This window comes from Bombina bombina, chromosome 4, assembly GCF_027579735.1.
Source record: "Bombina bombina isolate aBomBom1 chromosome 4, aBomBom1.pri, whole genome shotgun sequence".
Lineage (NCBI taxonomy): Eukaryota > Metazoa > Chordata > Amphibia > Anura > Bombinatoridae > Bombina > Bombina bombina.
In genome coordinates, this window is record NC_069502.1 from 192,289,752 (window position 1) to 192,317,303 (window position 27,552).

The 27,552-nt window shown below is 37.3% G+C and overlaps 1 protein-coding gene across 1 annotated transcript in view; it reads right to left on the reverse strand.

Annotated features, from left to right (window-relative positions):
• Positions 1-24,003, reverse strand: part of TPO (thyroid peroxidase) — a 290,022-nt gene extending 266,019 nt beyond the window's left edge. The window contains exons 1-2 of the mRNA XM_053711339.1: positions 23,991-24,003; positions 23,518-23,647 (exon numbers count right to left, since the gene is read on the reverse strand). Coding sequence (XP_053567314.1) covers positions 23,518-23,647; positions 23,991-24,003 — 143 coding nt within the window. The remainder of the gene's footprint in view (positions 1-23,517; positions 23,648-23,990) is intronic.
• Between the last annotated feature and the right edge of the window lie 3,549 nt (positions 24,004-27,552).

The following is a 27,552-nucleotide window of genomic DNA, read 5'->3' on the forward strand; positions in this document are numbered from 1 at the left end:
AGGTTTAAAGGGTTAATAAATGTAGAATAGTGGCGGCGGCGTTGGGGACGGCAGATTAGGGGTTAATAAGTATAATATAGGTGTCAGCGATGTTGGGGCAGCAGATTAGGGGTTAATAGGTATAATGTAGGTGGTGGCGATGTCCGGAGCGGCAGATTCGGGGTTAATAAGTATAATGTAGGTGGCGGCGATGTTAGGGGTGGCAGATTAGGGGTTAATATTATTTAACTAGTGTTTGCCAGGCAGGAGTGCGGCGGTTCAGGGGTTAATATGTTTATTCTAGTGGCGGCGATGTCCGGAGCGGCAGATTAGGGGTTAATAATTTTCTTTTAGTGTTTGCGATGTGGGAGGGCCTCAGTTTAGGGGTTAATAGGTAGTTTATGGGTGTTAGTGTAATTTTTAGCACTTTAGTTATGAGTTTTATGCTACAGCTTTGTAGCATAAAATTCATAATTACTGACTTTAAAATGCGTTAGGAATCTTGGTGGTAGAGGGTGTAACGCTCACTTTTTGGCCTCCCAGGACAAACTCGTAATACTGGCGCTATGGAAGTCCCATAGAAAAAAGCCTTTACGAAATTTGTGTAAGTTGATTTGCGAAAAGGCCAAAAAAGTGTGCGGTACACCTATACCTGCAAGACTCGTAATAGCAGCGGGTGTAAAAAAGCAGCGTTAGGACCTGTTAACGCTGCTTTTTTACCTTAACTCACAACTCCTAATCTAGCCGTAAGTTCCTAAAGTTAGCACACTGCTTTGTCTATATACAACAATACACCCTGATAGCAAATGTGTATTCGGCACCTGTCTTGCTACAATGCTGCACTAGAAAAAAGCAGGTATACAGATAAAAATCAAATTCCTACAAATGATCTAAAAAGTATATATATATATATATATGCATTTAACATAAATATTTACTAAATATTCACTAAAAATAAATAAATGGATGAATTTATTAAATAAATTAATATGATCTAATATGATCTAATATAGTTGATAATATATACAACCACCGGTGGCTCAAAGTGAAAATAAAAACATATGTGAAATATACATCACAGATAGCTCAGCACCGGACAGACAGCTCAGCATGCTAAGACACTGTGCCTGAGCTCTGTAGCAACCCAAGGGTTGCAGGTTTGATCCCCAGCGAGGTCCACTCTGCCTTTCATCCTTCCGAGGTTGATAAAATGAGCAGTGCCTTACGGGTGATTAACCGCGCTTTACAAGTATCCCATACATCAAACACATGGGGCCTATTTATCAAAGGTCCTGCGGACCTGATCCAACAGTGCCCCCTCCGCAAGACCTCGCTGAATGCGGAGAGCAATACGCTCTCCGTATTCAGCATTGCACCAGCAGCTCACGAGAGCTGCTGATGCAACACCACCCCCTGCAGATTCGCCAGCAGGGAGGTGTCAATCAACCTGATCGTACTCGAGCTCTGAGCAGGTGGACAGGGTTAGTTCTCCAAATTAAGTTGCAGTTGTAAGCAGATTCCAATTGTGGTATGCTTCACAGGTTAATATGTTACCAGGTTCCAAAGCCCCTTCCACATCGGACCCTCCACTCTGGGTGACTTCTTTCCTCAGTAGTGGCAAACAGTGTATAGCTTTGGTCTCACAATGTTCCGACCATGGTTGTTTGGTGGCGTCTCATGGCTCCTCTGGTACAATGTGTCAGTCCGGGTTCTCAACTCACTGGATTAGAAGGAACCAATCAGATGCGTGATATACTCGATTTCGGAAACCAGCAAACTTAAATTGCAGAGTGCTCTGATAGTATTTCCAACTGTATTTCCAAACGATATAGTATGAATCATCTACGCATTTTGTCCTCACAAAGGACCTTTATCAAGATGACTTCTTTTAAAGGACCAGTCAACACAGTAGATTTGCATAATCAACAAATGCAAGATAACAAGGCAATGCAACAGCACTTAGTCTGAACTTCAAATGAGTAATAGATTTTTTTTTCTGACAATTTTAAAAGTTATGTCTTTTTCCACTCCCCCTGTACCATGTGACAGCCATCAGCCAATCACAAATGCATACACGTACCATGTGACAGCAATCAACCATTCACAAATGCATAGACACTTATTCTTGCACATGCTCAGTAGGAGCTGGTGACTCAAATAGTTTAAATATAAAAAGACTGTGCACATTTTGTTAATGGAAGTAAATTGGAAAATTGTTTAAAATTGCAGGCTCAATCTGAATCATGAAATGTTAATTTTGATTGAGTGTCCCTTTAAGTCTGTAAGGCCCTTTATAGGGATCCCAATTGCCTGCAGACCAATCCCAACTTAGCAATAATTTTTTCAAAGATTTAAAGTGACAGTTCCTTGGGGCTTATAAAAACAACAATCATTCGGCTAGATTACGAGTCTTGCGTTAGGGTTAAAAAGCAGCGTTGAGAGGTCCCAACGCTGCTTTTTAATGCCCGCTAGTATTACAAGTCTGGCAGGTACAGGTGTACCGCTCACTTTTCTTCTGCGACTCGAGCTTACCGCAAATCCCCTTACGTCAATTGCGTATCCTATCTTTTTAATGGGACTTGCCTAATGCCGGTATTACGAGTCTTGGAAGAAGAGAGCGGTAGACCCTCTCCTGTCAAGACTCCTACCGCATTTAAAAGTCAGTAGTTAAGAGTTTTATGGGCTAACGCCGTAACATAAAACTGTTAACTAAAGTACTAAAAAGTACACTAACACCCATAAAATACCTATTAACCCCTAAACCAAGCCCCCCCCCCACATCGGAAACACTTTAATAAAGTTTTTAACCCCTAATCTGCCGACCGGACATCGCCGCCACTGTAATAAATATATTAACCCCTAAACCGCCACATTCCCACCTCGCAAACACTAGTTAAATTTTATTAACCCCTAATCTGCCGTCCCTAACATCACTGACACCTATCTACATTTATTAACCTCTAATCTGCCGCCCCCAACGTCACTGCTACTATATTAAATGTATTAACCCCTAAACCTAAGTCTAACCCTAAGTCTAATCCCCCCTAACTTAAATGTAATTTAAATAAAACGAAATAAAATTACTACAATTAAATAAATTAATCCTATTTAAAACTAAATACTTACCTGTAAATTAAACCATAAGCTAGATACAATATAACTAATAGTTAAATTGTAGCTAGCTTAGGGTTTATATTTATTTTACAGGCAACTTTGTATTTATTTTAACTAGGTACAATAGTTATTAAATAGTTATTAACTATTTAATAGCTACCTAGTTAAAATAAGTACAAATTTACCTGTAAGATAAATCCTAACCTAAGTTACAATTGCACCTAACACTACACTATCATTAAATTAATTACATAAACTAACTACAATTAAATTAAATAAACTAAAGTACAAAAAAAGCATTTGTATATGTTTATTGCCTCATTGTAGGAATAGCTCTCAGAGTGCTATTCCATTTTTTGATGCTTGCTTGTACCTATAGTAGAGATAGAGAGTAAATATATGTGTTATTCATACATAGGAAACAATATAGGTTATCTGCAACCCTGTTTGATTATAAGTATGTTGTTTTTTTGAGCTTGGAGTATGGAAGTTTTGGTATTTACTGTGGCCACAATCCTTCTGTGAAGAAGAAGCTAGAGACCACGTCTTGCCCTACATCAGAAGGAAGAACTTATCCATCAAAGGCAAGGCATAAGGGTCCTGAGGTTGTTTTTCCTGTTGCATTCTGGAATCTCTTATAGCCTGTGAAATATTGCAGAGATCAACAAAAAGGCAATCAATAATCATGATTTTTATTCAGATTTAGAACCTGTGACCTTCAGAAAAAAGCCATTGGCATGTTATAATTGTTGGCCATGTTGCATTCTATGGCACTGGATCTTTCCAATCTGTGTCCAGTGTTGTGGTCAGTGTTAATCTGCTAACTTTCTCCAAACACCTAAGGATGTTTTAGAAGACATATACACTATTTTCAATCTTCATGTTTATCTACCAGAGACACCGGGGGAATGGCAATCAGTTGAACTAACTTTTTTTCATATTGGTGGGATCACAAATATTTAAGGGTCCATAGAGTGTACCCATGTTGCAATGAGGTCTCCCAGGGAGAGAGAAGAAATGTTCTGCAATAGAAAACATTTCCATTTCATAAATGTACAAATGGTTTGTGATGCTCAACATTATCAGTTTCAATGCTGGTTTTCCATGATCTTGTTACAATTTTAAAGCAAAATTGAAAATAAGATGCTAGCGGGATGGCTACTAGGTAAGGTTTCTATAAACTATTACAGTTCCAACTTACACTATACTTATATAGATTTATTTTTAATAGTTAGTAGTACTTATAACCAAAATATCATTGGTTTCACATGTACAGACACACAGCTTTGTAAATATTGAAGCAGCACCAGTAGATTTTGCAGTTAAAAACGGCTTTATTATTTCAGATATATGATGATATTGAAACAAAGCGATCTTGGTGACAAAAACAGTGCCTTAGGAATACACTCAATGAACATAATGCTGACGCGTTTCAGCCCTTCTGGCCGTAATCATAGCTATAGTTCATAATCCCTATTATTCTAATATACACCTGTGCATAATAGTGATTGGATAAAACTTGATCCTGGTCGTATTCCTAAGTGTGGCACTTAATTACCATGTTAACATGTTAGCAACCATGATACTCCCACACTCTGCATTAGACTTGTAAAAACACACAATAATACATAGTAAACAATGTAACAGAAAGTGGCCATATATATAATGGGAACAAACTGACTTTTTTAGAAAAAGATCATGGACATATGAATAAAACACTAATAATTATAATGCTAACTGTCCAAATAATTCTAAAGGTATCACTAAGCTTTAGTTTCCCTTTCTCTCTAAGGTAATTCTAAACCTTGTCCTTGTGTTCCCTACTTCTAATGATCCTTTTCAGTTACTTCTGTAATATATAAACCATTGTTACTAAATACCAGCACAAGAGGGAGATCCCCTGGACACAGATTATTCCCAATAATTAATTATATCATATTCAGAGTTTAACCCTGTAGGGATTCTTGTTTTCAATCTGTGTATCCAAAAGACCTCCCTCTTTGCTAGCAGGCTATCCCTGTCCCCTCCTCTCTTTTTGCATTTAACTTGTTCTATTATAGTCCATTTTAAGGAAGCAACACTTTTGTCATGAAAATTTTTAAAATGTTGGACTAAAGGGGTTGTGAGTTTGCCTGCTTTTATGTTGGTTATGTGCTCTCGTATCCTGTCACGAGCCTCCCGAGTAGTGAGACCTGTGTATTGTACCCCACAGGTATCACACGTTAATAGATAAACAATGTAAGTACTTCTACAGTTTAAGCATGAATACTGCCTAAAGCTTTCCCCTGTTGCTGCACTTGAAAATCCGTCATTTGATTGTAAGTGACTACACGCTATGCATTGTGCATAGCTGCACTTGTATACTCCAGTGAATCTAAGCCATGAGGAGTTTAAGCTTTGACTTGAGGCTAGTTGTGTAGGGGCGACAATATTGCCTATAGTGAGGCCTTTTTTGAAGGCATATCTACAGCCCTTCGACACTATGTTTATTAGTTCATCGTCTGCTGTCAACAAATGATAATGTTTGCGTATAATGTTGCAGACTTGATGGTACTGCGAGCTATACTGCGTAACGAAGGTGACTCCTTCGAACACTTCTTTTTTGTTGTTTTTATTGACACTCGATAGGAATTCATTTCTATCTGATAATGATATTGTGTTTCTAATTCGTACAACCTCCTTTCTATTATAGCCTCTTTTACAGAGGCGTTCCTCCAAATCTTTTGCCTGTCTTACAAATTCCGCCTGAGTAGAACAATTTCTCTTCAATCGTATAAATTGACCCTTCATTACAGAGTGAAAAACTCTCTTGGGGTGACTACTCTTTGCGTGTAAAAGTGTGTTCCCAGAAATGGGTTTCCTGAACACTTTTGTATGCACCCTTCCTTGTGACCCCATTAGTGTTACGTCCAAAAAATTAATTTGTCTGTGACCAAATTCATGCGTAAATTTTATGCCTGCTGAATTATTATTTAGGTCAGTTAAGAAATTAGATATCTAATTTCTTAACTGACCTAAATAATAATTCAGCAGGCATAAAATTTACGCATGAATTTGGTCACAGACAAATTAATTTTTTGGACGTAACACTAATGGGGTCACAAGGAAGGGTGCATACAAAAGTGTTCAGGAAACCCATTTCTGGGAACACACTTTTACACGCAAAGAGTAGTCACCCCAAGAGAGTTTTTCACTCTGTAATGAAGGGTCAATTTATACGATTGAAGAGAAATTGTTCTACTCAGGCGGAATTTGTAAGACAGGCAAAAGATTTGGAGGAACGCCTCTGTAAAAGAGGCTACAATAGAAAGGAGGTTGTACGAATTAGAAACACAATATCATTATCAGATAGAAATTAATTCCTATCGAGTGTCAATAAAAACAACAAAAAAGAAGTGTTCGAAGGAGTCACCTTCGTTACGCAGTATAGCTCGCAGTACCATCAAGTCTGCAACATTATACGCAAACATTATCATATGTTGACAGCAGACGATGAACTAATAAACATAGTGTCGAAGGGCTGTAGATATGCCTTCAAAAAAGGCCTCACTATAGGCAATATTGTCGCCCCTACACAACTAGCCTCAAGTCAAAGCTTAAACTCCTCATGGCTTAGATTCACTGGAGTATACAAGTGCAGCTATGCACAATGCATAGCGTGTAGTCACTTACAATCAAATGACGGATTTTCAAGTGCAGCAACAGGGGAAAGCTTTAGGCAGTATTCATGCTTAAACTGTAGAAGTACTTACATTGTTTATCTATTAACGTGTGATACCTGTGGGGTACAATACACAGGTCTCACTACTCGGGAGGCTCGTGACAGGATACGAGAGCACATAACCAACATAAAAGCAGGCAAACTCACAACCCCTTTAGTCCAACATTTAAAAAAAATTTCATGACAAAAGTGTTGCTTCCTTAAAATGGACTATAATAGAACAAGTAAAATGCAAAAAGAGAGGAGGGGACAGGGATAGCCTGCTAGCAAAGAGGGAGGTCTTTTGGATACACAGATTGAAAACAAGAATCCCTACAGGGTTAAACTCTGAATATGATATAATTAATTATTGGGAATAATCTGTGTCCAGGGGATCTCCCTCTTGTGCTGGTATTTAGTAACAATGGTTTATATATTACAGAAGTAACTGAAAAGGATCATTAGAAGTAGGGAACACAAGGACAAGGTTTAGAATTACCTTAGAGAGAAAGGGAAACTAAAGCTTAGTGATACCTTTAGAATTATTTGGACAGTTAGCATTATAATTATTAGTGTTTTATTCATATGTCCATGATCTTTTTCTAAAAAAGTCAGTTTGTTCCCATTATATATATGGCCACTTTCTGTTACATTGTTTACTATGTATTATTGTGTGTTTTTACAAGTCTAATGCAGAGTGTGGGAGTATCATGGTTGCTAACATGTTAACATGGTAATTAAGTGCCACACTTAGGAATACGCCCAGGATCAAGTTTTATCCAATCACTATTATGCACAGGTGTATATTAGAATAATGGGGATTATGAACTATAGCTACGATTACGGCCAGAAGGGCTGAAACGCGTCAGCATTATGTTCATTGAGTGTATTCCTAAGGCACTGTTTTTGTCACCAAGATCGCTTTGTTTCAATATCATCATATATCTGAAATAATAAAGCCGTTTTTAACTGCAAAATCTACTGGTGCTGCTTCAATATTTACAAAGCTGTGTGTCTGGAGATCGAGCAAGCACGGAAGTATTTTGCAGCATAGCCCTAATACCATCAGCATTTGCACTTGCCAGTACTCACCTCCGGTACGATCCATAGAGGTGTGGCCAGCCGAGTGATTCACCGGTTACGTCAGACGCCGACCAGCTGATCGAGGAAGAGTACCCAGAGGGGGACGGTACACTGAAGGAGGAGCACAGAGGTCTCGTATGACTGCCAAAGAGGTTGCTATGGAACTCCAGATACCCCCTGTGGACGGGTCGACTCCGACGCTTGGAAATTTTACAGAGGGCACTGACGCCGGGAGAGTCTGAACAGCTGGGTAAGTCAGTGGGGAACATTTTGCGTGAACTGTTTCACATAACAAATTATCTGCAAAAGACTTTATGTATGTTCCCACACTGTATGGACATTTAACTGGTGCTCACTCAGTAAGTGATTCACATGTACAGACATTAACTCTATCTTCGAAGACAAACTTGTCAAACAACTATTAACTCTATCTTTGAGGGGAAACTTATTACATACATTAAAATACTAATATATATATATATATATATATATATATATATATATTTGTAGGGGACACTGAATATCCTTGAAACATTACTAGACAAACTGAAGAGCAGATTCAGGTGTCTTGATCACTCTGGGAGGATACTACAGTATTTACTGGAAAAAGTGACGTGGAGCATCATGGTGTGCTGCGTACTACATAATGCTTCTATGTGTTAGAGAGGTTGGGAAGAATTAAAAGTACCTTTAAGAACAGAAAATGAAGACAACCTAGAGATATTAGAAGAAGTAGCAGCAGGGTTTAGTGCAGTGTAAAATCCCATTCTGCTGGTAAATAAATTAAACATTACAACCAAATTTAGTGCTTTCAACAGCTGCAGATGCCATTTTGTTCTTTAGAAGAAGTGTATCATGATGCAAAGCAAATATAAATGAAAAATGTCTTTAATGCCCACATATATACACGTCACACTGCATTCTGGTAAAACTATCCCCCCCAGAATGTTTCCTTCTCTTTATCACGTGAGCACAAAAAACACCTTCCATAGCACAGACGGATTGATAAATTAATGTATCCCTGTCTAGACTGATTCTAATTTATTAGTCATGTGCCTCTTATCTGATTTGAAGCAAATACATCTGGTTTCTTCTTTTTATGAATTCCTTAGTCGGACTGTTATTCAAGGCAAAGTGACTGAGTTATTTCCCCTCAGGTTCACTTCTGTTTCGTGAGAGTTTAATAAATGGATCCCTATGTCTATGGGTTTTATACCGTTAATATATATATAGATATAATAAAATAAATATAATATACATAAAAAACATGAAGAAACATGTAACTTGATTGACATTATTTGCAGGGGAAACCTTTAGAATGTAGATAAACCCTGGTTAATGTTTTATTATATCCTTGCCATTAGATGGATAGATTTGTTCCATTAAAGGTGTTATGATTAAATAATCAATTACAAATTAAGCTGTTTTTCAATTTTGGAAATTTTCTAGGTCAATATTAAAAAAATGAGCTTTCTGCTTAGTTTTGTCATTCCAAGGTACTGAGTAATGTATTTAATTTTATTACCAACATCCTGCATAAATAATAGCTTTTACACAATTATGTAAGTTTGTAAAGAATTCATTTGCATAAATCTCATTTAAGGTCTGTTATAATTTTCCAAAAGTTTGTGCTTTAGTTTCTCCATCACATATTGATATATGGTTTCATAATTTAAAATAGTTTAGTTGAATTACATTTTTGACCTTATCAAAAAACACAGATTTTTCTTTTTTTTTTTAAAGCAAAATAAGCAAGCATATTAAATCTTATTTTTTTAACTCTTCAACAGAGCTTGATAATTCAAGTTATATAATTAAGTTTAATTAACCCTGAAGCATATCTGATAACAATTTAAAGGTATATTAAAAGGAAGATATTTTACCTCAAAATATCCTCAGTAGTCACATGCTATTAAAAGGAGTAGAAAATGAATTTGTATCTGGTGTGTGCTGACACAGTCACTTTGGGCCTAATGATCTAAAGCTCTCTGCTTTGAAGAGATTATTGTAGAGGTTTTGCAGGATTGGACCGGATTACAAGTGGCACGCTATCGTATTTTTCACGTATTACAATTTGAAAGAAAAAAGTTAGTGCAGGAGTAAAACCCAATGCATGCTAAATATAAAAAAAAAACATTCATTGGTATTACTGAGTGAAGTTTAAATATCATAATCGCGTAAGCACAATATTGCGCTCCACCCATAATCTAGCCCTATATAAAGAAAGTGTCTACTTGTTAACTGATGATGAACAATAATACTAAAAAAGATAAACCCTGAAAAAGGTATCAAAACTAATGCATCTTACCCCTTAAACATTCTAAAAGTTATGTATGTAAGCCCTGATCAATGAACGTCCATCACAGAACATACGATAATGTGTCCTGCATTTTAGATCACAGTTCCTATGTCTCCTCCTTGATTAATCGTGGGTGGCAACCATGATGGTAGAATTTGTTGGACATATGTGTGAGTTGTTATGACCTATTCATACTGTCAGAGTAATTTTAAATCACCTGTGTAAGGGCTCATTTCCATTGAGCTGTTAAAATGGAGCCTTAAGATACAGAAGTAGTTTATGGCTCCAATTTGGTACCAGGTTTCTATTGAAATATTTTGCGCAGTGAGTACAGTTGGTCTTTTTGTGTATGTGTAAGTTAATGTTTTGTTAACGCTTCCATCAAACAACGTGTTTTGTTGCTATGGTAATCGGACCTAACACTATAACATTTTTGTTTAACACTTGTGCTCCTTTCCTGTTATTGCCTCTATAGAGAAAGACATGTAATGTAAGGTCACAAAACAAATACATTTTTTTTTTCAATTTTTCTATTTATTGATATATATAAGTACATATTGATATTTAAATAGGAACAAAACTACTAGTCCTATACCTGGGCTAGCAATAAATATCACATATAACAACAAATTTATAAAGACTTGCATTGTTTGTAAACTTAAACATCTCATTGGGAACTAAGCCTCAATAAGCTTATTTTTCCTCTTTTACACCTAGTTCAGTATGCCATAATGTTTGAGACCTTATTGAGAGCTTCTGACAGTGTTTTTTCCCTGTTTGCGTGTTCAACGGAAGCTGCGTGTTATTTTGCGCTTTTCGACTTCTATTATTTTCTATGGAATGTGTAAGTTATTTGCAGAAAAACCGCCCCCCTCCCCCAAGATTATGAAGGAAAATGCGCCATCAGAATGTGTAGATAAGTTTAATGACTTCCGACAGTAGATTTTTCATTTTGCGACCTCGCAAAAATCCAATTGTGGGAAATGAGCCCTAAGTTGTCATATTACAATGACCCTGTTGATATGTGGAGGGGCATTACTTGATGCATGTAGAATAGAATTGTGATCTGTGGGTTTAGTAAACATTGTGGTGGCTTGACTGTTAGCACACTCACGGCTAGATTACGAGTTGTGCGTTAGGGTAAAAAAGCAACATTAAGAGGTCCTAACGCAGCTTTTTTACGCCCGCTGGTATGACGAGTCTTGAAGGTTTAGGGTCAACGCACACTTCTTTGGCCTTACCGCAAAATGACTTACGTAAACTTCGTAAAGTCTTTTTTCTATGGGACTTCCATAGCGCCGGTATTACGAGTCTGTCCTGGGAGGCCAAAAAGTGAGCAGTACACCCTACCCTGTCAAGACTCCTAACGCATTTAAAAGTCAGTAGTTGTTTTATGGTACAACGCCGTAACATAAAACTCATAACTAAAGTGATAAAAAGTACACTAGCACCCATAAACTACCTATTAACCCCTAAACCGAGGCCCTCCCACATTGCAAATACTAAAATAAAAATTTTAACCCCTAATCTGCCGCTCAAGACACCGCCGCCACCTACATTATATGTATGAACCCCTAATCTGCCGCCCCTATGTCGCCGCCACCTACCTACACTTATTAACCCCTAATCTGCCACCCCCAATGTCGCCACCACTGTAATAAACATATTAACCCCATAAACCGCTGCACTCCCGCCTCGCAAACATTAGTTAAATATTATTAACCCTTAATCTGGAATTTATTAACCCCTAATCTGCCGCCCCCAACGTCGCCGCCACTATATTAAAGTTATTAACCCCTAAACCTAAGTCTAACCCTAAACCTAACACCCCCTAACTTAAATATAATTTAAATAAATCTAAATAAATATTACTATCATTAACTAAATTATTCCTATTAAAACTAAATACTTACCTGTAAAATAAACCCTAAGATAGCTACAATATAACTAATAGTTACATTGTAGCTAGCTTAGGATTTATTTTTATTTTACGGGCAAGTTTGTATTTATTTTAATGAAGTAGAATAGTTACTAAATAGTTATTAACTATTTAATAACTGCCTAATTAAAATAAAGACAAACGGGAGACATCTTCATCCAAGCCGGGCGAAGTGGTCCTCCAGACGGGCAGAAGTCTTCATCTAAGCCGGGCAGAAGTGGTCCTCCAGACGGGCAGAAGTCTTCATCCAAGCCTGGCAGAAGTGGTCCTCCAGACGGGCAGAAGTCTTCATCCAGACGGCATCTTCTATCTTCATACATCCGGCGTGGAGCGGGTCCATCTTCAAGACATCCGACGCGGAGCATCCTCTTCATCCGACGACTAAAACAGAATGAAGGTACCTTTAAGTGACGTCATCCAAGATGGCATCCCTTAGATTCCGATTGGCTGATAGAATTCTATCAGCCAATCGGAATTAAGGTAGAAAAAATCCTATTGGCTGATGCAATCAGCCAATAGGATTGAAGTTCAATCCTATTGGCTGATCCAATCAGCCAATAGGATTGAGCTCGCATTCTATTGGCTAACTATTCTACCTAGTTAATATAAATACAAACTTGCCTGTAAAATAAAAATAAACCCTAAGCTAGATACAATGTAACTATTAGTTATATTGTAGCTATCTTAGGGTTTATTTTACAGGTAAGTATTTAGTTTTAAATAGTAATAATTTAGTTAATGATAGTAATATTTATTTAGATTTATTTAAATTATATTTAAGTTAGGGGGTGTTAGGTTTAGGGTTAGACTTAGGTTTAGGGGTTAATAACTTTAATATAGTGGCGGCGACGTTGGGGGTGGCAGATTCGGTGTTAATAAATGTAGGTAGGTGGCGGCGATGTTAGGGCCGGCAGTTTAGGGGTTTATAATATTTAACTAATGTTTGAGAGGTGGGAGTGCGGCGGTTTAGGGGTTAATATGTTTATTATAGTGGCGGCGACGTTGGGGGTGGCAGATTAGGGGTTAATAAGTGTAGGTAGGTGGTGGCAACATTGGGGCGGCATATTAGGGGTTAATAAATATAATGTAGGTGTCGGCGATGTTGGGGCACAGATTAGGGGTTCATAAGTATAATGTAGGTGGTGGCGGTGTCCGGAGCGGCAGATTAGGGGTTAAAAATATAATGTAGTTGTCAGGGATGTGGGGGGTGGCAGATTAGGGTTAATAAGTATAAGATTAGGAGTGTTTAGACTCAGGGTTCATGTTAGGGTGTTAGGTGTAAACATAAGAATCAATGATGCTGCGTTAGTGAGTTTTACGCTGCTTTTTTGCAGGTGTTAGACTTTTTTTCAGCCGGCTCTCTCCGTTGATTCCTATGGGGAAATCGTGCACAAGCACGTTACACCAGCTCACCGCTGACTTAAGCAGCGCTGGTATTGGAGTGCGGTAATGAGCAAAATTTTGCTCAATGCTCACTTCTTGTCTTTTAACAACGGGTTTCTGAAAACTCGTAATACCAGCACTGCAGGTAAGTGAGCGGTGAGACAAAACTGCTTGTTAGCACTGCATAGCCTCTAACGCAAAACTCGTAATCTAGGTGATAGATTTTTAGGTCTAGAAAGTAAATCTGGTTCGCATGATATTGCAATTTAAACCTGATGGGCGAGACTGTTAAATTCAAATCATCCATCCACTTCTGTAAGAATTCAGAATTAATGTAATGAATTGATTTATCTTTCAGTTTGCACAATTGTCCCATTTTTTCCTATTCCAAACTTTGCTTGTGTTTATGGTCTAACAGATTAAGAATGGTTTCTCCCATTTACCCTGGATACATACGGTGGGGCACTGAATAGCAATGCATATTTATTTTATTTATATAAATAAATATATATATATATATATATATATATATATATATATATATATATATATACATACATTTTAGACCTTTCTAGAAAACAACTTGTCATATACCTTGTAAAATGTATTTATTCATATTTATATGAATACTTTTTTGTGTATATATGAGTTGTTACACTTTATTTGAATGTAATTATGTTGTTGATGGTGCACATTTTTTTATTCTTACATTTTACACAACTTCTTCACTAGTGCTAAGCCGGTGAGTGCCCATTTTGTTTCCGCTCGAGCGCATCCGTTTATTTTCATCTTGTAATACTCTTACCAGTTAGCGAGGGCCCTCAAAGAATTTTATATAGGCAGATTTTAAGTTTGAGAGCTGTTGATCTCACTCTGCAGGTTGATATATGTGAAGCAGAGACATATACAAGTGTAATACTCAGTTTAAGGAAGTTTTCTATGAAATCTTGCAAGTTCATGGTGAAATAACCCAAGATTATGATGAAACCCCACAGGAAGACAGTAAAGTAAATTGCGAACTCAGCACTGATGATGCTGATTTTTTTTTTCACGATGCAGATAAAAGTAAAGAGTAGCTGAATGGTAATTGCTCACAGATCAGTTAGTCTGGTAAAGGCGCTCTACAAGTAACCGATAATAATAATAATAATAATAATAATAATAAACTGATCTTAGTTTTAAATAAAGAAAAAAAAACTGGTACTGTATATACCTTAAACCTTTTTCTTTCTCACAGTTGAATCAATGATAAATGAGAGCTTATGTTGAGTAACACGTCCTTTTATTTTTTTACTGTGTGCTTTAATAATGACTTTAAGAAAATATCTCTATAGAATTGTGGGAGCTCTGCCAATTTATTTATTTTCAATTGTGGTTTCTAAACTGTAATCTATATCTAGTCTTAAGCATCACCAACAATTTATATCTTCCACTGCATCCATGTTACTTATTTACCTTTTAAGATGCTGTTTTCTGACTCTGACATTGCTTTTTAGTTTATTATCTACAATATTTATTTTAATCTCTAATTGCCCAAGAGCTATAAGCATGATATAGAGTGCAGAATATGAAAAAAAAATTGATATGTATTAAATTAGCATTAACATTATATCTATTTTTTTAATTAGTTGAAAAAAAAGCAGTTTAGTTTTTAAACTTTATTGAGATACTGCATATCCTGTAAAAGCTGATTGTCCAGCTAACGTTTTGGCTGAGCTTGTTCAAACTTGGCTACTTGAGCTTGGATAAGTGTCTTATGCTGGAAAAAATAAAAATTTTCCAAACTAGGTTGACTTGACTCTATAAAAATGCAAAATTGCTTAATACATTTATCTTTTTCATTTTTTTTAAATAAGCATGTAGTAGATTATAAGGTCTCTTGGGGAATCATTGGGCTCCATGTACTAACAGGCGGGCGGACAGCTTCTCAACTCGCGAAGCTGTCTGCCCGCCTTTGCTACACACGGGCAGCGGATCTGTTGATCCGCTGGCCCACATGTATCATTACACACTCGTCGCAGTGTGTAATGGCCGCCTCTTCATTCTCGCGACCAATCGCGCAAATGAAGGGGCTGTCAATCACCGAGAGCGAGCGAGCGAGCTCTCTGTGATTTTCCCTTGCCATCAGAGGTTGCTTAGGGTATAAAAAGCAGACCGCTGCTTCTTACATTACATGGAGCCCATTGAGTCAAAAGTGTCATAAATCAGAATTATTTGTGCAACTTTTATCTAAACATATTGTTGCACCTAGTAGTCCCACAAAAATATGTTTAAATAATATTTTACCAATTAGCCACTATGCATTATATAATGTATGTTTCATGGACACTTGGTAAAATGTAAAGGGACATTAAACACTTTCAATGGCAATATAGAATGATAAACTGTATATATATAAAAAAAACCTCTGCAAAATACTTTCATTATTTATTTTGGCCTCTTTTCCTGTAATTCCATTCTGAAATTGTAAGCTTTTCAGTTACTGTTAAAAGTAGAAGTTGAAGTGCAGACCATTGTTATATTCCACACAGTCATTGACTGCACACTCTAGTGATCTATTTATAACAGTCCCTAATTGGCCACAGCAGAGAAAGAAAACTGCTATTTGCTCGGTTAAAGACAGAGAATTACTGTACTTAGAAGCCGCCAATTCTCTGTCTTCGTAACCGAGCAAATAACATTATAGTGTAACTATGTAATTAATTTTGTTTTCTTTTATATACATTTTTTTTAACATTGAATCCTAAGATGAATAATAATTGGTATATTTAAGTGTGAGGAGGTGCCTTACCTTTTTGAGACAGCGTATAAGCAGGCACTCAGATCCTCACACTCACATCTTTGAGAAAGTGCCAGAAGGGCGTAAAATGCGCCAGTTAACGTCACCCTCCGTATGTACCTGCACTCCAGGTCACTGTCTGTTTACCGAAAACTGACTTGTTTTACTTTATTTGAATTAAAAGGTATATTTTACTCTATATATCGCTCCAGCATTCTAATGCCTTTGTTTCAAGTTTGAATTGATGCTTCAGCTGTGTTTTCTGGGAACATTTCTTTTCTGTATATATGTTGCTGCCAGATATGGATAGTAAGCGTTTGAGCCCTAGGGGAGACACTAGAGCAGTTCCTTCACCCGTTCAGGATATAAATCTTGTCTACCAGAACTACCCTTCTGTGTTTAAAAGTATACGTATACCTTGTGGGCTTGTGCACATGCTCAGTAGGATCTTGTTCTCCAGAAAGTGTGAATATAAAAAGACTGTGCAAAATTTGATAATGGAAGTAAATTGAAAGTGTCTTAAAACTGCATGTTCTATCTGAATGATAAAAGTTTATTTTGGGGGGGCGTGTCCGACCAGCGACTAAGATGGCTGCTTACTAATTTTGGCTATTCGGGGAGCTGTTAAAACAGCTGTTTTTCACTCATTTATCCCACACACCAAGTTTATATCTAATTATGTGATGTACATGTTCACCTTTGGAGTTTCCTTGAGCACTTTTTATCTGTGCTGAAGAATGGCACTGACTGGAACATCCACACTACTTGAACATCAATACCATCCCTTTCATTAAGTACAGATAATCTGTGCCAGTTCCCCTATACCGTGCCATGGAGAAATTCTCATCAGCACTACATGCTCTTTTGGAGGACTTTAAGATGGCAATCCTTTGCAGTTTGGATTCCTTAATGCTAACATCTCAGCCTAACAATTACCTGACCCTATGAAGCCATTGCTAAATATGCAGACACCAACAGAGAAACAGCGGCAATTCGCAAGGAGCCCTGTGTCTACACCTGATAGCCAAGCCTTATGGGAAGCGGCCGATCACCTGGGGCAGAAGGCATAACATATAACTCACAAGCCTGTGGTCTTGAAGAAGATTTAGGGCACTCCACGAGACAGCTCAGCATACCTTTACACCATAATGGGGTCAGATGTGATAGACTCTAAACAGCATGCCTATAGATGGTAAACTCTGCACTTTGATGGCTGATGTAACAGAGATCGCTGCTCGCTTGCCTGGAATGGGGAGATGTAACATACTAGCTCTACTACAAGACGTCTGTCTTCAAAGGCCAGGGAAGATAACCTTACAAAAGCTAAAGAGATCTTACGATGCTTCTCCACGACAAGAGGACTGGAGCACTACCACCTAGAAGGCTGTTTGGCACGATTTGGTGACTTTGGGTATTCCTTCCTTTCAACAAGAGTTTGAGAGTGCTGGTATAGGGTAGGCTAATATATTATGCCATACCCTGAAGGAGCCGCAATGATTAGGTGGTATGGCAACTCACTTTAATATCCTGGCAACCCTTATACATAATTGGACATATTTGTGCAGACATTGGGATATGACGTCCTACAACTCCTGATATTCACAAGTTCTACTCCCTAGTTGTAAAATTGAATCCCACCTATAGTTGACTTTTATTTACTAGCTGTGAATTTTGCATTCCAGGTTTATTCTTTACATAGAATTTAGCAAACTGTGTTGTTGTTAGTAGGCTCCTTTTGCAATATATGGGTATATAGTATCACCCGGTTTATATTTGCATTATGTATAAGCTGAGATGTGAACTAACTATCCCCCTTTGAATTATAACAAATAACAGCAGGTCACTTGATTAACATTCTTAAAGAGCTTACCATACCTCATATATTTAGAGGAGTTCTTTTTTTGTCTTTCTTTTTGTTTTCTCCCTTCTATACTAGTTAAACTTATTTGGTACGTTTGTATATTTTAAACTAATCCTAGAACCCTAATGTAGACATCTGTAGAACTTTGGCAGATATACACATTTATTTAAGATTACTTTTTGCGGGGTCTTGAAATCCTAGAAAATATGTCTATTAAGAATCCCACATACATACCTCACTCATCCATTAGGTGGGAGAAGAACCACAAACACAGATTACAAGTAAGGATGGTCTTCCTGGAATCCCTATGATTGCTCATATTAAGGATGCCTTAGCCTTAAATAGCAAAGACTGTAACATATTCTCCCTGATAGGTGGAATGTCATTACAAGGTTATACAGTATACTTGGTTTAACCATAGTCAATCTATATAACAGATATACTATTTGTCCATTACATTACATCATTGATTGCTATTTAAAAAAAAAATACTAAAGGGATTGTTTATTATATATACTTGATGCAAACTATAGCTCAATATCACCTAGATTACGAGTTTTGAGCGCTATAGGGAAAGTAATTTAACCCCCCTATGGCGCTGCCATTACAACTTTTATAAAACCCGGCTTATGCGGGCGATATGGCTGCGTTGAGCTCCATACTGCACACAAAAGCAGCGTTATTTTGAAAAAGATCTTACCTTTCTACAAGACTGGTTCAAACTATACCAGTGCCATTCATACATAACCAACCACCCAGAAAGGAGAAACATAATGAGACCACTCACCCAATTTGAATCATTATGTAGTAAACATACCCCAATAAACCACGCTTTATCACATATGTACGCCCTTTTACAAAATCAATCCGGGGGCCAATCTCCTTACTATATAGACAGATAGGAACATGAACTTGGAATAGATATTTCCCCTTTAGAAACTAAACGGATATTTTCAAACATTACCAAGACTTCCATCTCCAGTAGAATGCTCAAAATGAATATTAAATTAATGCACAGATGGTATCTTACCCTAGCCAGATGTCACAAATTATTTAGTACAATTAGTAATCTATGCTGGAGGTGTCACTCCCAGACGGGAACAATGTCACTTATATGGTGGCAATGCCCAGCTATCGCCTCCTTCTGGTCAGAAGTAATAAAGGAAACCACTTCCATTTTAGGCCCCAAAATTACAGATGATCCCCTTTTGTGGCTATTTAACCTCACTCCTAAAAAACGTACCACTTTCCAATCTAAGCTACTACATATTCTAATTCAGTGATTTTTAACCTTTTTTTTGCCGTGGCACACTTTTTTACATTAAAAAATCCTGTGGCACACCACCATCCCAAAATTTAAAAAAAATCACACATTGTAGCCTAATACGGCATATATCTATACACATACACAAAAACACACACATACTGTATGCATTGTGCTGTTATGCCATGCCTCCTACAAACTACCCCTGCACTGGGAGTAAAAAACAAGCAAAGTTTAAAAAATATGTCACACTGTTGTCAGTCTGCTGTGGCACACCTGAGGATCTCTCACGGCACACTAGTGTGCCACGGCACACTGGTTGAAAAACACTGTTCTAATTAATAGCGCAAAAACATTGATTGCCAAGAATTGGAAAACATCCACAACTCCTTCCCTGGCACAATGGTTTGACCAATGTCAAAATGTTTTAAACTTAGAAGAGTACCACTACATGAAAACTAGACGCAAAGACGTATACTTAGAAATTAAAGTTCTTTGGGACTCTTATATAATGGACAAATTTAAGAAGTCCTCCGACCCTATACCCCCTAACTAACTACTGACCTAGGGATTGCGTGATGGATTCATGTGTATACTTATATATAAACTATATAAACTTCTTTTCTGCAAAGTTGTGGTGTCTATACCTATAGCATTGTTGTACCTATGTTACTTGATGTGGCAAAGATGAACACTATTGTCAACTTCTGTTATTTTATTTGTTGATTTACTGTTTGTTTTGTTGATTAATGCTGTATGACGTATTTTTAAAATCAATAAAAACAGTTATAAAAAAAAAAAAAGGAGCGTTATTTTGACGTGCTCGTGCACGCTTTCCCCATAGACATCAATGAGAAGAGCCGGCAAAAAAAGTCTAACACCTGCGATCGCAGAAACAAAAGCTCCGTAATGCAGCCCCATTGATGTCTATGGGGGAAAAGAAAATACAGTTTAAACCTAACACCTTAACATAAACCCTGAGTCTAAACACCCCTAATCTGCTGGAATAGCCAATAGAATGCGAGCTCAATCCTATTGGCTGATTGGATCAGCCAATAGGATGAAAGCTCAATCCTATTGGCTGATTGCAACAGCCAATAGGATTTTTTCCCCTTTAATTCCTATTGGCTGATAGAATTCTATCAGCCAATCAGAATGTAAGGGACGCCATCTTGGATGATGTCACTTAAAGGGAAACTTCATTCTACAGTGACTACTATCGGAAGAAGAGGATGCTCCATGCCGTATGTCTTGAAGATGGACCCTCTCCGTCCCAATTGGATGAAGATAGAAGATACCGTCTGGATGAAGACTTCTGCCCGCTTGGACGAAGACTTCTGCCAGCTTCGATTAGGACTTCTGCCTGCTTGGATGAAGACTTCTGCCGCATGGATGAGGATGGATGTCCGGTCTTCAAAAACTGTAAGTGGATCGTTGGGGTTAGTGTTAGGTTTTATTAAGGGTTTATTGGGTGGGTTTTATTTTTAGCTTAGGGTTTGGGCAATGTAAAAGAGCTAAATGTCCTTTTAAGGGCAATGCCCTTCCAAATGCCCTTTTCAGGGCAATGGTTATCTTAGGTTTATTTAAATTATTTAGATAGTTTTTTATTTGGGGGGTTTGGTTGGGTGGGTGGTGGGTTTTACTGTTGGGAGTTGTTTGTATTTTTTTTACAGTTAAAAGAGCTGATTTCTTTGGGGCAATGCATCGCAAAAGGCGCTTTTAATGGCCATTGGCAGTTTAGTGTAGGATTTTTATTTTGGGAGCTTTTTTATTTTGATAGAGCTATTAGATTAGGAGTAATTCGTTTTTATTTTTGATAATTTCATTTTTTATTTTGTGTAATTTAGTGTTTATTTCTTTTGGTAATTTAGATAATTGTATTTGATTAATTTAATTAATTTTATTTGATTGTAATGTTATTTTTTAGTGTAAGGCAGGTTAGGTTTTATTTTACAGGTAACTTTGTATTTATTTTAACTAGGTAGCTAGTAAATAGTTAATAACTATTTACTAACTAGTCTACCTAGTTAAAATAAATACAAACTTACCTGTGAAATAAAAATAAAACCTAAGATAGCTACAATGTAACTATTAGTTATATTGTAGCTAGCTTAGGTTTTATTTCACAGGTAAGTTTGTATTTAGTTTTAAATAGGAATTATTTAGGGAATAATAGTAAGTTGTATTTAGATTTATTTTAATTATATTTAAGTTAGGGGGTGTAGGGTTATGGTTAGACTTAGGGTTACGTTAGGGTTATGCTTAAGGTTACGTTAGGGTTAGGTTGAGGTTTAGGGGTTAATATATTTATGTAGTGATGTGGGAGGCCAGAAGTTTAGGGGTTAATAGTTTAATTTAGTATATTTCGTTGTGGGGGTCTTGCGGTTTAGAGGTTAATGGGACATTATACACTCATTTTTTCTTTGCATAAATGTTTTGTAGACGATGTATTTAAATAGCCCATAAAGTTTTTTTTTTTTAAATGTAAAGTTTTGCTTATTTTTAAATAATATTGCTCTGATTTTCAGACTCCTAACCAAGCCCCAAATTTTTTTGAGAATACCGTCAGCTACCTACTCCAGCTTGCTCCTGTTTTTTTAAACAGTTTTATACTGGATTTTTATATCAGTATCTGTGCATCTTATTCTTTCTAGTAGTGTCTATTACATGCAGTTATATGAAAATGAGTGTATACTGTCCCTTTAATAGATTTATTATAGCGGCGGTGTGGACGGACAGCAGATTAGGGGTTAATAATATTTAAATAGTGTTTGCGATGCGGGAGGGCGGTGGATTAGGAGTTAATAGGTTTATTATAGTGGTGAAGATGTCAGGGAGCGGCGGAATAGGGGTTAATACATTTTAATAGTGGTAGCGATGTCCGAACGGCAGATTAGGGGTTCATAATTTTATTATAGTGTTTGCGATGCGGGAGGCCCTCGGTTTAGGGGTTAATAGGTAGTTTATGGGTGTTAGTGTACTTTGTGACAATTTAGTTATGAAATTTATTGTACAGCTTTGTAGCATAAAACTCATAACTACTGACTTTAGATGGCGGTACGGATCTTGTCATTTTAGGGTGTACCGCTCACTTTTTGGCCTCACCGCAAAACTCGTAATACCGGCTCTATGGGAGTCCCTTTTTTAAAAGTGCGGTACTGACGTTGCGTGACGGCCAAAAAGGTGTGCGGTACACCTATTCTGACAAGGCGTCAGGGAAAAAGCATCATTATGAAGCATAACGATGCTATTTGAGTCATAACGCAAAACTCGTAATCTTGCTGAGTGTCATTTAGAGCATTTATTTGCAGAAAAATGTAAAGAAAACAAGTTCATATTCAATTTTAAACAACACAATACTAATGTTTTAACCTAGCAAGATAAATCTGCCAAAGCCTTAAAAGATTACTTCTGGCCGTGTTTGAGTGCAAGCAAAAGGGCTAAATAGTGCACCACTTGTAATCTGACCCATTGTGTACTACTGTATATAAGTATATATTAGAGTTAAAAAAAAACAAGAACTCATTATTTATCAGTATTTTATGAAGCCTGTCAACACCAAATGTTCTATTACACTTTAGACATTTAGGGGCCTATTTATCAATCTCCGTATGGAGCTTGATGCCCCGTGTTTCTAGCGAGCCTGCTCCATAACCTGTCTGCCTGTTCTGAGGAGGCAGACAGAACTTGCAAGAAATCAACCCGATCGGGTTGATTGACAGCCTCTGCAAGCGGCCGATTGGCCTCGAATCTGCAGGGGGCGTCATTGCACCCGCAGTTCACAAAAACTGCTGGTGCAATGATAAATGCCAACAGCGTACGCTGTCTGCATTTATCGTTGTGCAGCTGACATGATCCGCAATATCGGATCATGTCTGTCCACACCTTGTTAAATAGGCCCCATAGATTAAAGTTTATTTATTTCTTTTGATTAATAATCCTTTTTACTGTTAAATGTAATTTTTGTCTTTTTTGGGGACTAGCTATGCAATTTTGGTAAATAAAAGAAGAAATTAAGCCTGTTTATAGTTCCAGTTTTTGTGTGGTCTGTAATGAAATAATTCAGCTACAAACATAATTACAAAATATGTTTATAACATCACAATAATAAGTTACCTGTTGTTGCAAGCACCAGTAATGGTTCTGTATTTGGAAGCCAGACAATTATTTACACACACTGTTGAGGAAATAAGAGGTAGACATCCAGATATATTTGAGATTATACTTATTACATCAGAAGGAAAGCCTGGAAATAAAAAAGAAACTGAGCTTTATTGGAGAGTTACAAAAATCATATCTCATTATACTAATTCAATACACATGTCAAACAGCTTCTAAGCAGTGGTGGTTCTGTAATGGTTCAAGGGCATCTCTGTTGTTCTTGTTGGATGCAGGAAGATAGTGAAAACTGTTCCTCCCTGACACTTTCCCTTTCTGGCTAGCCACACCCCAGACAACCTAGCCACACCCCAGACAACGTAGCCACAACCCAGACTACCTGGCCTCACCCCAAATTGCTCCCAGATTGCCAGCACAATTCAAGATTGCTTAGCCATGCCAACACATTGCCTAGCCATGCTGCAGACCACCTTTGCATACCATTTTGTCACTTAGACAACCCCCAACACCTAGTAACTTGTTCAAAACCCAGCTCTGCCCACAGAATACCTCTAACTCTGTTTTTGCCTTACCTGACTCTGCCCATAGATCCACTGGGACTCTAACATGGGTCTCCTTTAGGGGCGGAACTACAGGTGATGCAATGGTTGTGATTGCGACCGGGCCCAGCAGGTCCCTCCCACAGGGGTGGCCCAAGACTTCAGGTTGTATTTTTTTTTATTATTATTATTTTTTTTTTTACCAAATCCTGACCTTATCCATTCCAATTTAAATAAAACTAATTCCAATTTCCAGGGCAGACAGGCACTGCAGCACAATTGCACATGTCGCAAACAAACTTTATTTGACGTTTGATTGACCTGCCTGCTGCCCCGGAACTTCCCATTTTGGTGCGCACTGCCACGCAGATAGGTTAGAGAGTCTGCTTCCTCCGGACCTGACTGATTGGCTGCACAGTGTATCTCATCAATCGTCTTGTCACTGCACGTGCAGCCTAGTCAGTAGCAGGAGTCGAGTCAGTGGAGTGGCACTGGAACTGGTCTGGGAGTCTGCAGGCTAGAGCAGTAGTGAGTCAGTGAGATGGAGACCAGAGAAGTGGATTGTGAAGACGTCTGGCAGCCATAGTGAGCTCAGGATAAGGGGGGTGCCGCGGGGATCAGGGGGTTTCACGGGGGGGTTGTATTGTGTTGGCTCTGGCTGGGAGAAAATCTCCAGAGTCTCTTCCACTCTCTCTCTTGGTGACAGTCTTACTCTCTTCGCATGCTGCCCAGGTGCCACCATGCCCCCCTGGTCTGTTTCTACCCCGGGTGTCCTCTCACCCACAGAGATAGTGTACTATGGCCGAACTACTGAGAAAGCACTCATCCATAGTCAGCTCCCAGAGGAAGAGGTAGAGGGTGAGTGGCCTGCTTGGCATGGGTTATATGGGGTTAATATGTAGATGGGGGGCTTAAAGTGGGTCTAAATTGTTTGTGGGGGTAGGCCTGGTGAGTCAGTAGGCTGTTATTTAGGGCAATATATAACTTTAATGGTCATATGTAGTAAGTGAAGTGTTAATAATCTGTGTGTGAGACTCACACCCAGATTATTAACACTTCACTTACTACATATGACCATTCAACTTATTCAAGGTATATATTGCCCTAAATCACAGCCCACTCACCAGGTCTACCCCCACAAACAATTTAGTCACACTTTAAGCCCCCCCATCTACTTATTAACCCCATATAACCCATGCCAAGCAGGCCACTTCACACTACATTAAACTGTGAGTATACATACTGTGCAAGGTAAGTGGCCTTGGTATAGTGCAATGATTATGTGAGATTCTGGCTACCTGTTTATGTAATGCAAGTGATTGACCTGGCTATGTTTAGGTACTGTACAGTGTGTAAACTAGGCATAGGGGCATATAATTTAAGGTGAAGTGACCTGCTTGGCACGGGTTATATGGGGTTAATAGGTAGATGGGGGGCTTAAAGTGTGACTAAACTGTTTATGGGGGTAGACCTGGTGAGTGGGCTTTGATTTAGGGCAATATATACCTTGAATGGTTACATGTAGTAAGTGAAGTGTTAATAATCTGGGTGTGAGTATTCATATATACTTATATACTTTTCCTTCTGAGTTCCTCATGAAGAGCCATTAAGAGGTAAATTGAAAATGGTCATTCCTTGTGACAAATCTAAGGAAACACTAATAAGCTGCAGTAGATTAACTATGCCAATATGCATATCTGAGATCTATTATCACCATGAATGCTTTTGGAGGGAAAACATGCCAGACTGATCACATTGAATAATTTTAAATTTTTATACATTCACAGACTAGAATAAAACCCTGTTTTGCTAAGCTGAGATTCTGAAAGGATTTGGCTGTAATAATTATTAACACAAAATTGTAAAATATAGTTTTCTCAAATGAAAAGAGAGTGATATCATTGGGACAGTTTTTAATTTGACATCTTAGCATTTGTTATCACATCCCTGATTGAAATATTTAAAATTGAGATATCATGAAACATTGACAGACAAGCTCCTACAGGAAAGGTCTTGGCCAACCTGAGAGAAGCCTAGAGACTTTTATGTCCCATGTCCTTCTATTTCCATCTGAGCTCGCAGTTTTAGAACAAACATATTTTACTGAATACTGAAGATAAAGTAGAGACCAAAAATATAAACTTATGTTGTTGCCAAAAAAGCAAATGAGTTGTTAAGGGGAAGATACAAATATTAGTTTTGGAGTCAGTACCTTCTACCCAGTGTTTTAACTAGGGATGGGTGAATGTTTCTAAAAATTCGAAATTTAAAACGAATTTTGATACATTTGTTTGTTCAAATCGAATTTCGAATGTTTATATAACATTCTAACATTCTATTTTCGAATTTTCGTTTTCGAATTGTTCAATAAAATTCGAAAATATTTGTTCGAATAATAGAATGTTTAGCTATGTATTCATTCAATTTCAAAACATAATATTCAAATTTGAATGTGACATTTGAATTTGAATGTGACATTCAAATTTGAAATAGTATTTCTAGTCTACAACTGTATTTAATAAATGTAATATTCGAATTTGAATGCTACATTCGAATTTGAATGTCACATTCGAATTTGAAATAGTATTTCTAGTCTAATACTGTGTTTTAAATGTGATATTCGATTTGAATGTGATATTCAATTTGAATGTGATATTCGATTTGAATGTGATATTCGATTCAAATGTGACATCCGAATTTGAAATAGTATTTCTAGTCTAATACTGTGTTTTATAAATGTAATATTCGAATTTGAATGTGACATTCGAAAAAGTGTTTCTAGTCTACAATTGTGTTTTATAAATGTAATATTCGAATTTGAATGTGATATTCGAATGTAACATTCGAATTCAAATGTGACATTCGAAAACTGTAAATAACATTCGAAAATCGAATTTTTAAGAATATTCGTTCTTATCAACATTCTATTATATAAATCGAATTTCTACAATAACATTCGTTCTAACATTCGAATTCGGATATAAACACATTCGACCATCCCTAGTTTTAACCATAGAGCTATTCTGTCAATTTTAACTGCCACCAAACCATACAATTTTACCTTCAATAATACTGCTGGAGCCTCATCTAAATACATAATTTCTTAAATTTGTAGCCCTCTTCAACATCAATTGTGAGATTGTGTCTGCTAACAGTGGTCTCTTTAGGTTGGCTGACCAACAGTGTGTAGCTTTAGTGTGTCTGTGTGTGTGTGTGTGTGTGTGTGAATGTGTGTGTGCATCTGTGTGTATGTATGTGTGTGCTTGAGTGTGTTTATGTATGTATGAGTAAGTGCGTGTGTGCACATGTGTGTATGTGTGTGTGCTTGTGTGAGTGTGTTTGTATATGTGTGTGTGGGTGTACATGTTTATGTGTATATGTGTATATATATATATATATATATATATATATATATATATATATATATATATATATATATATACGCTGATTGGAGTAGCCGTGTTAGTCCAGAGATTTAGATATCAAAATAACA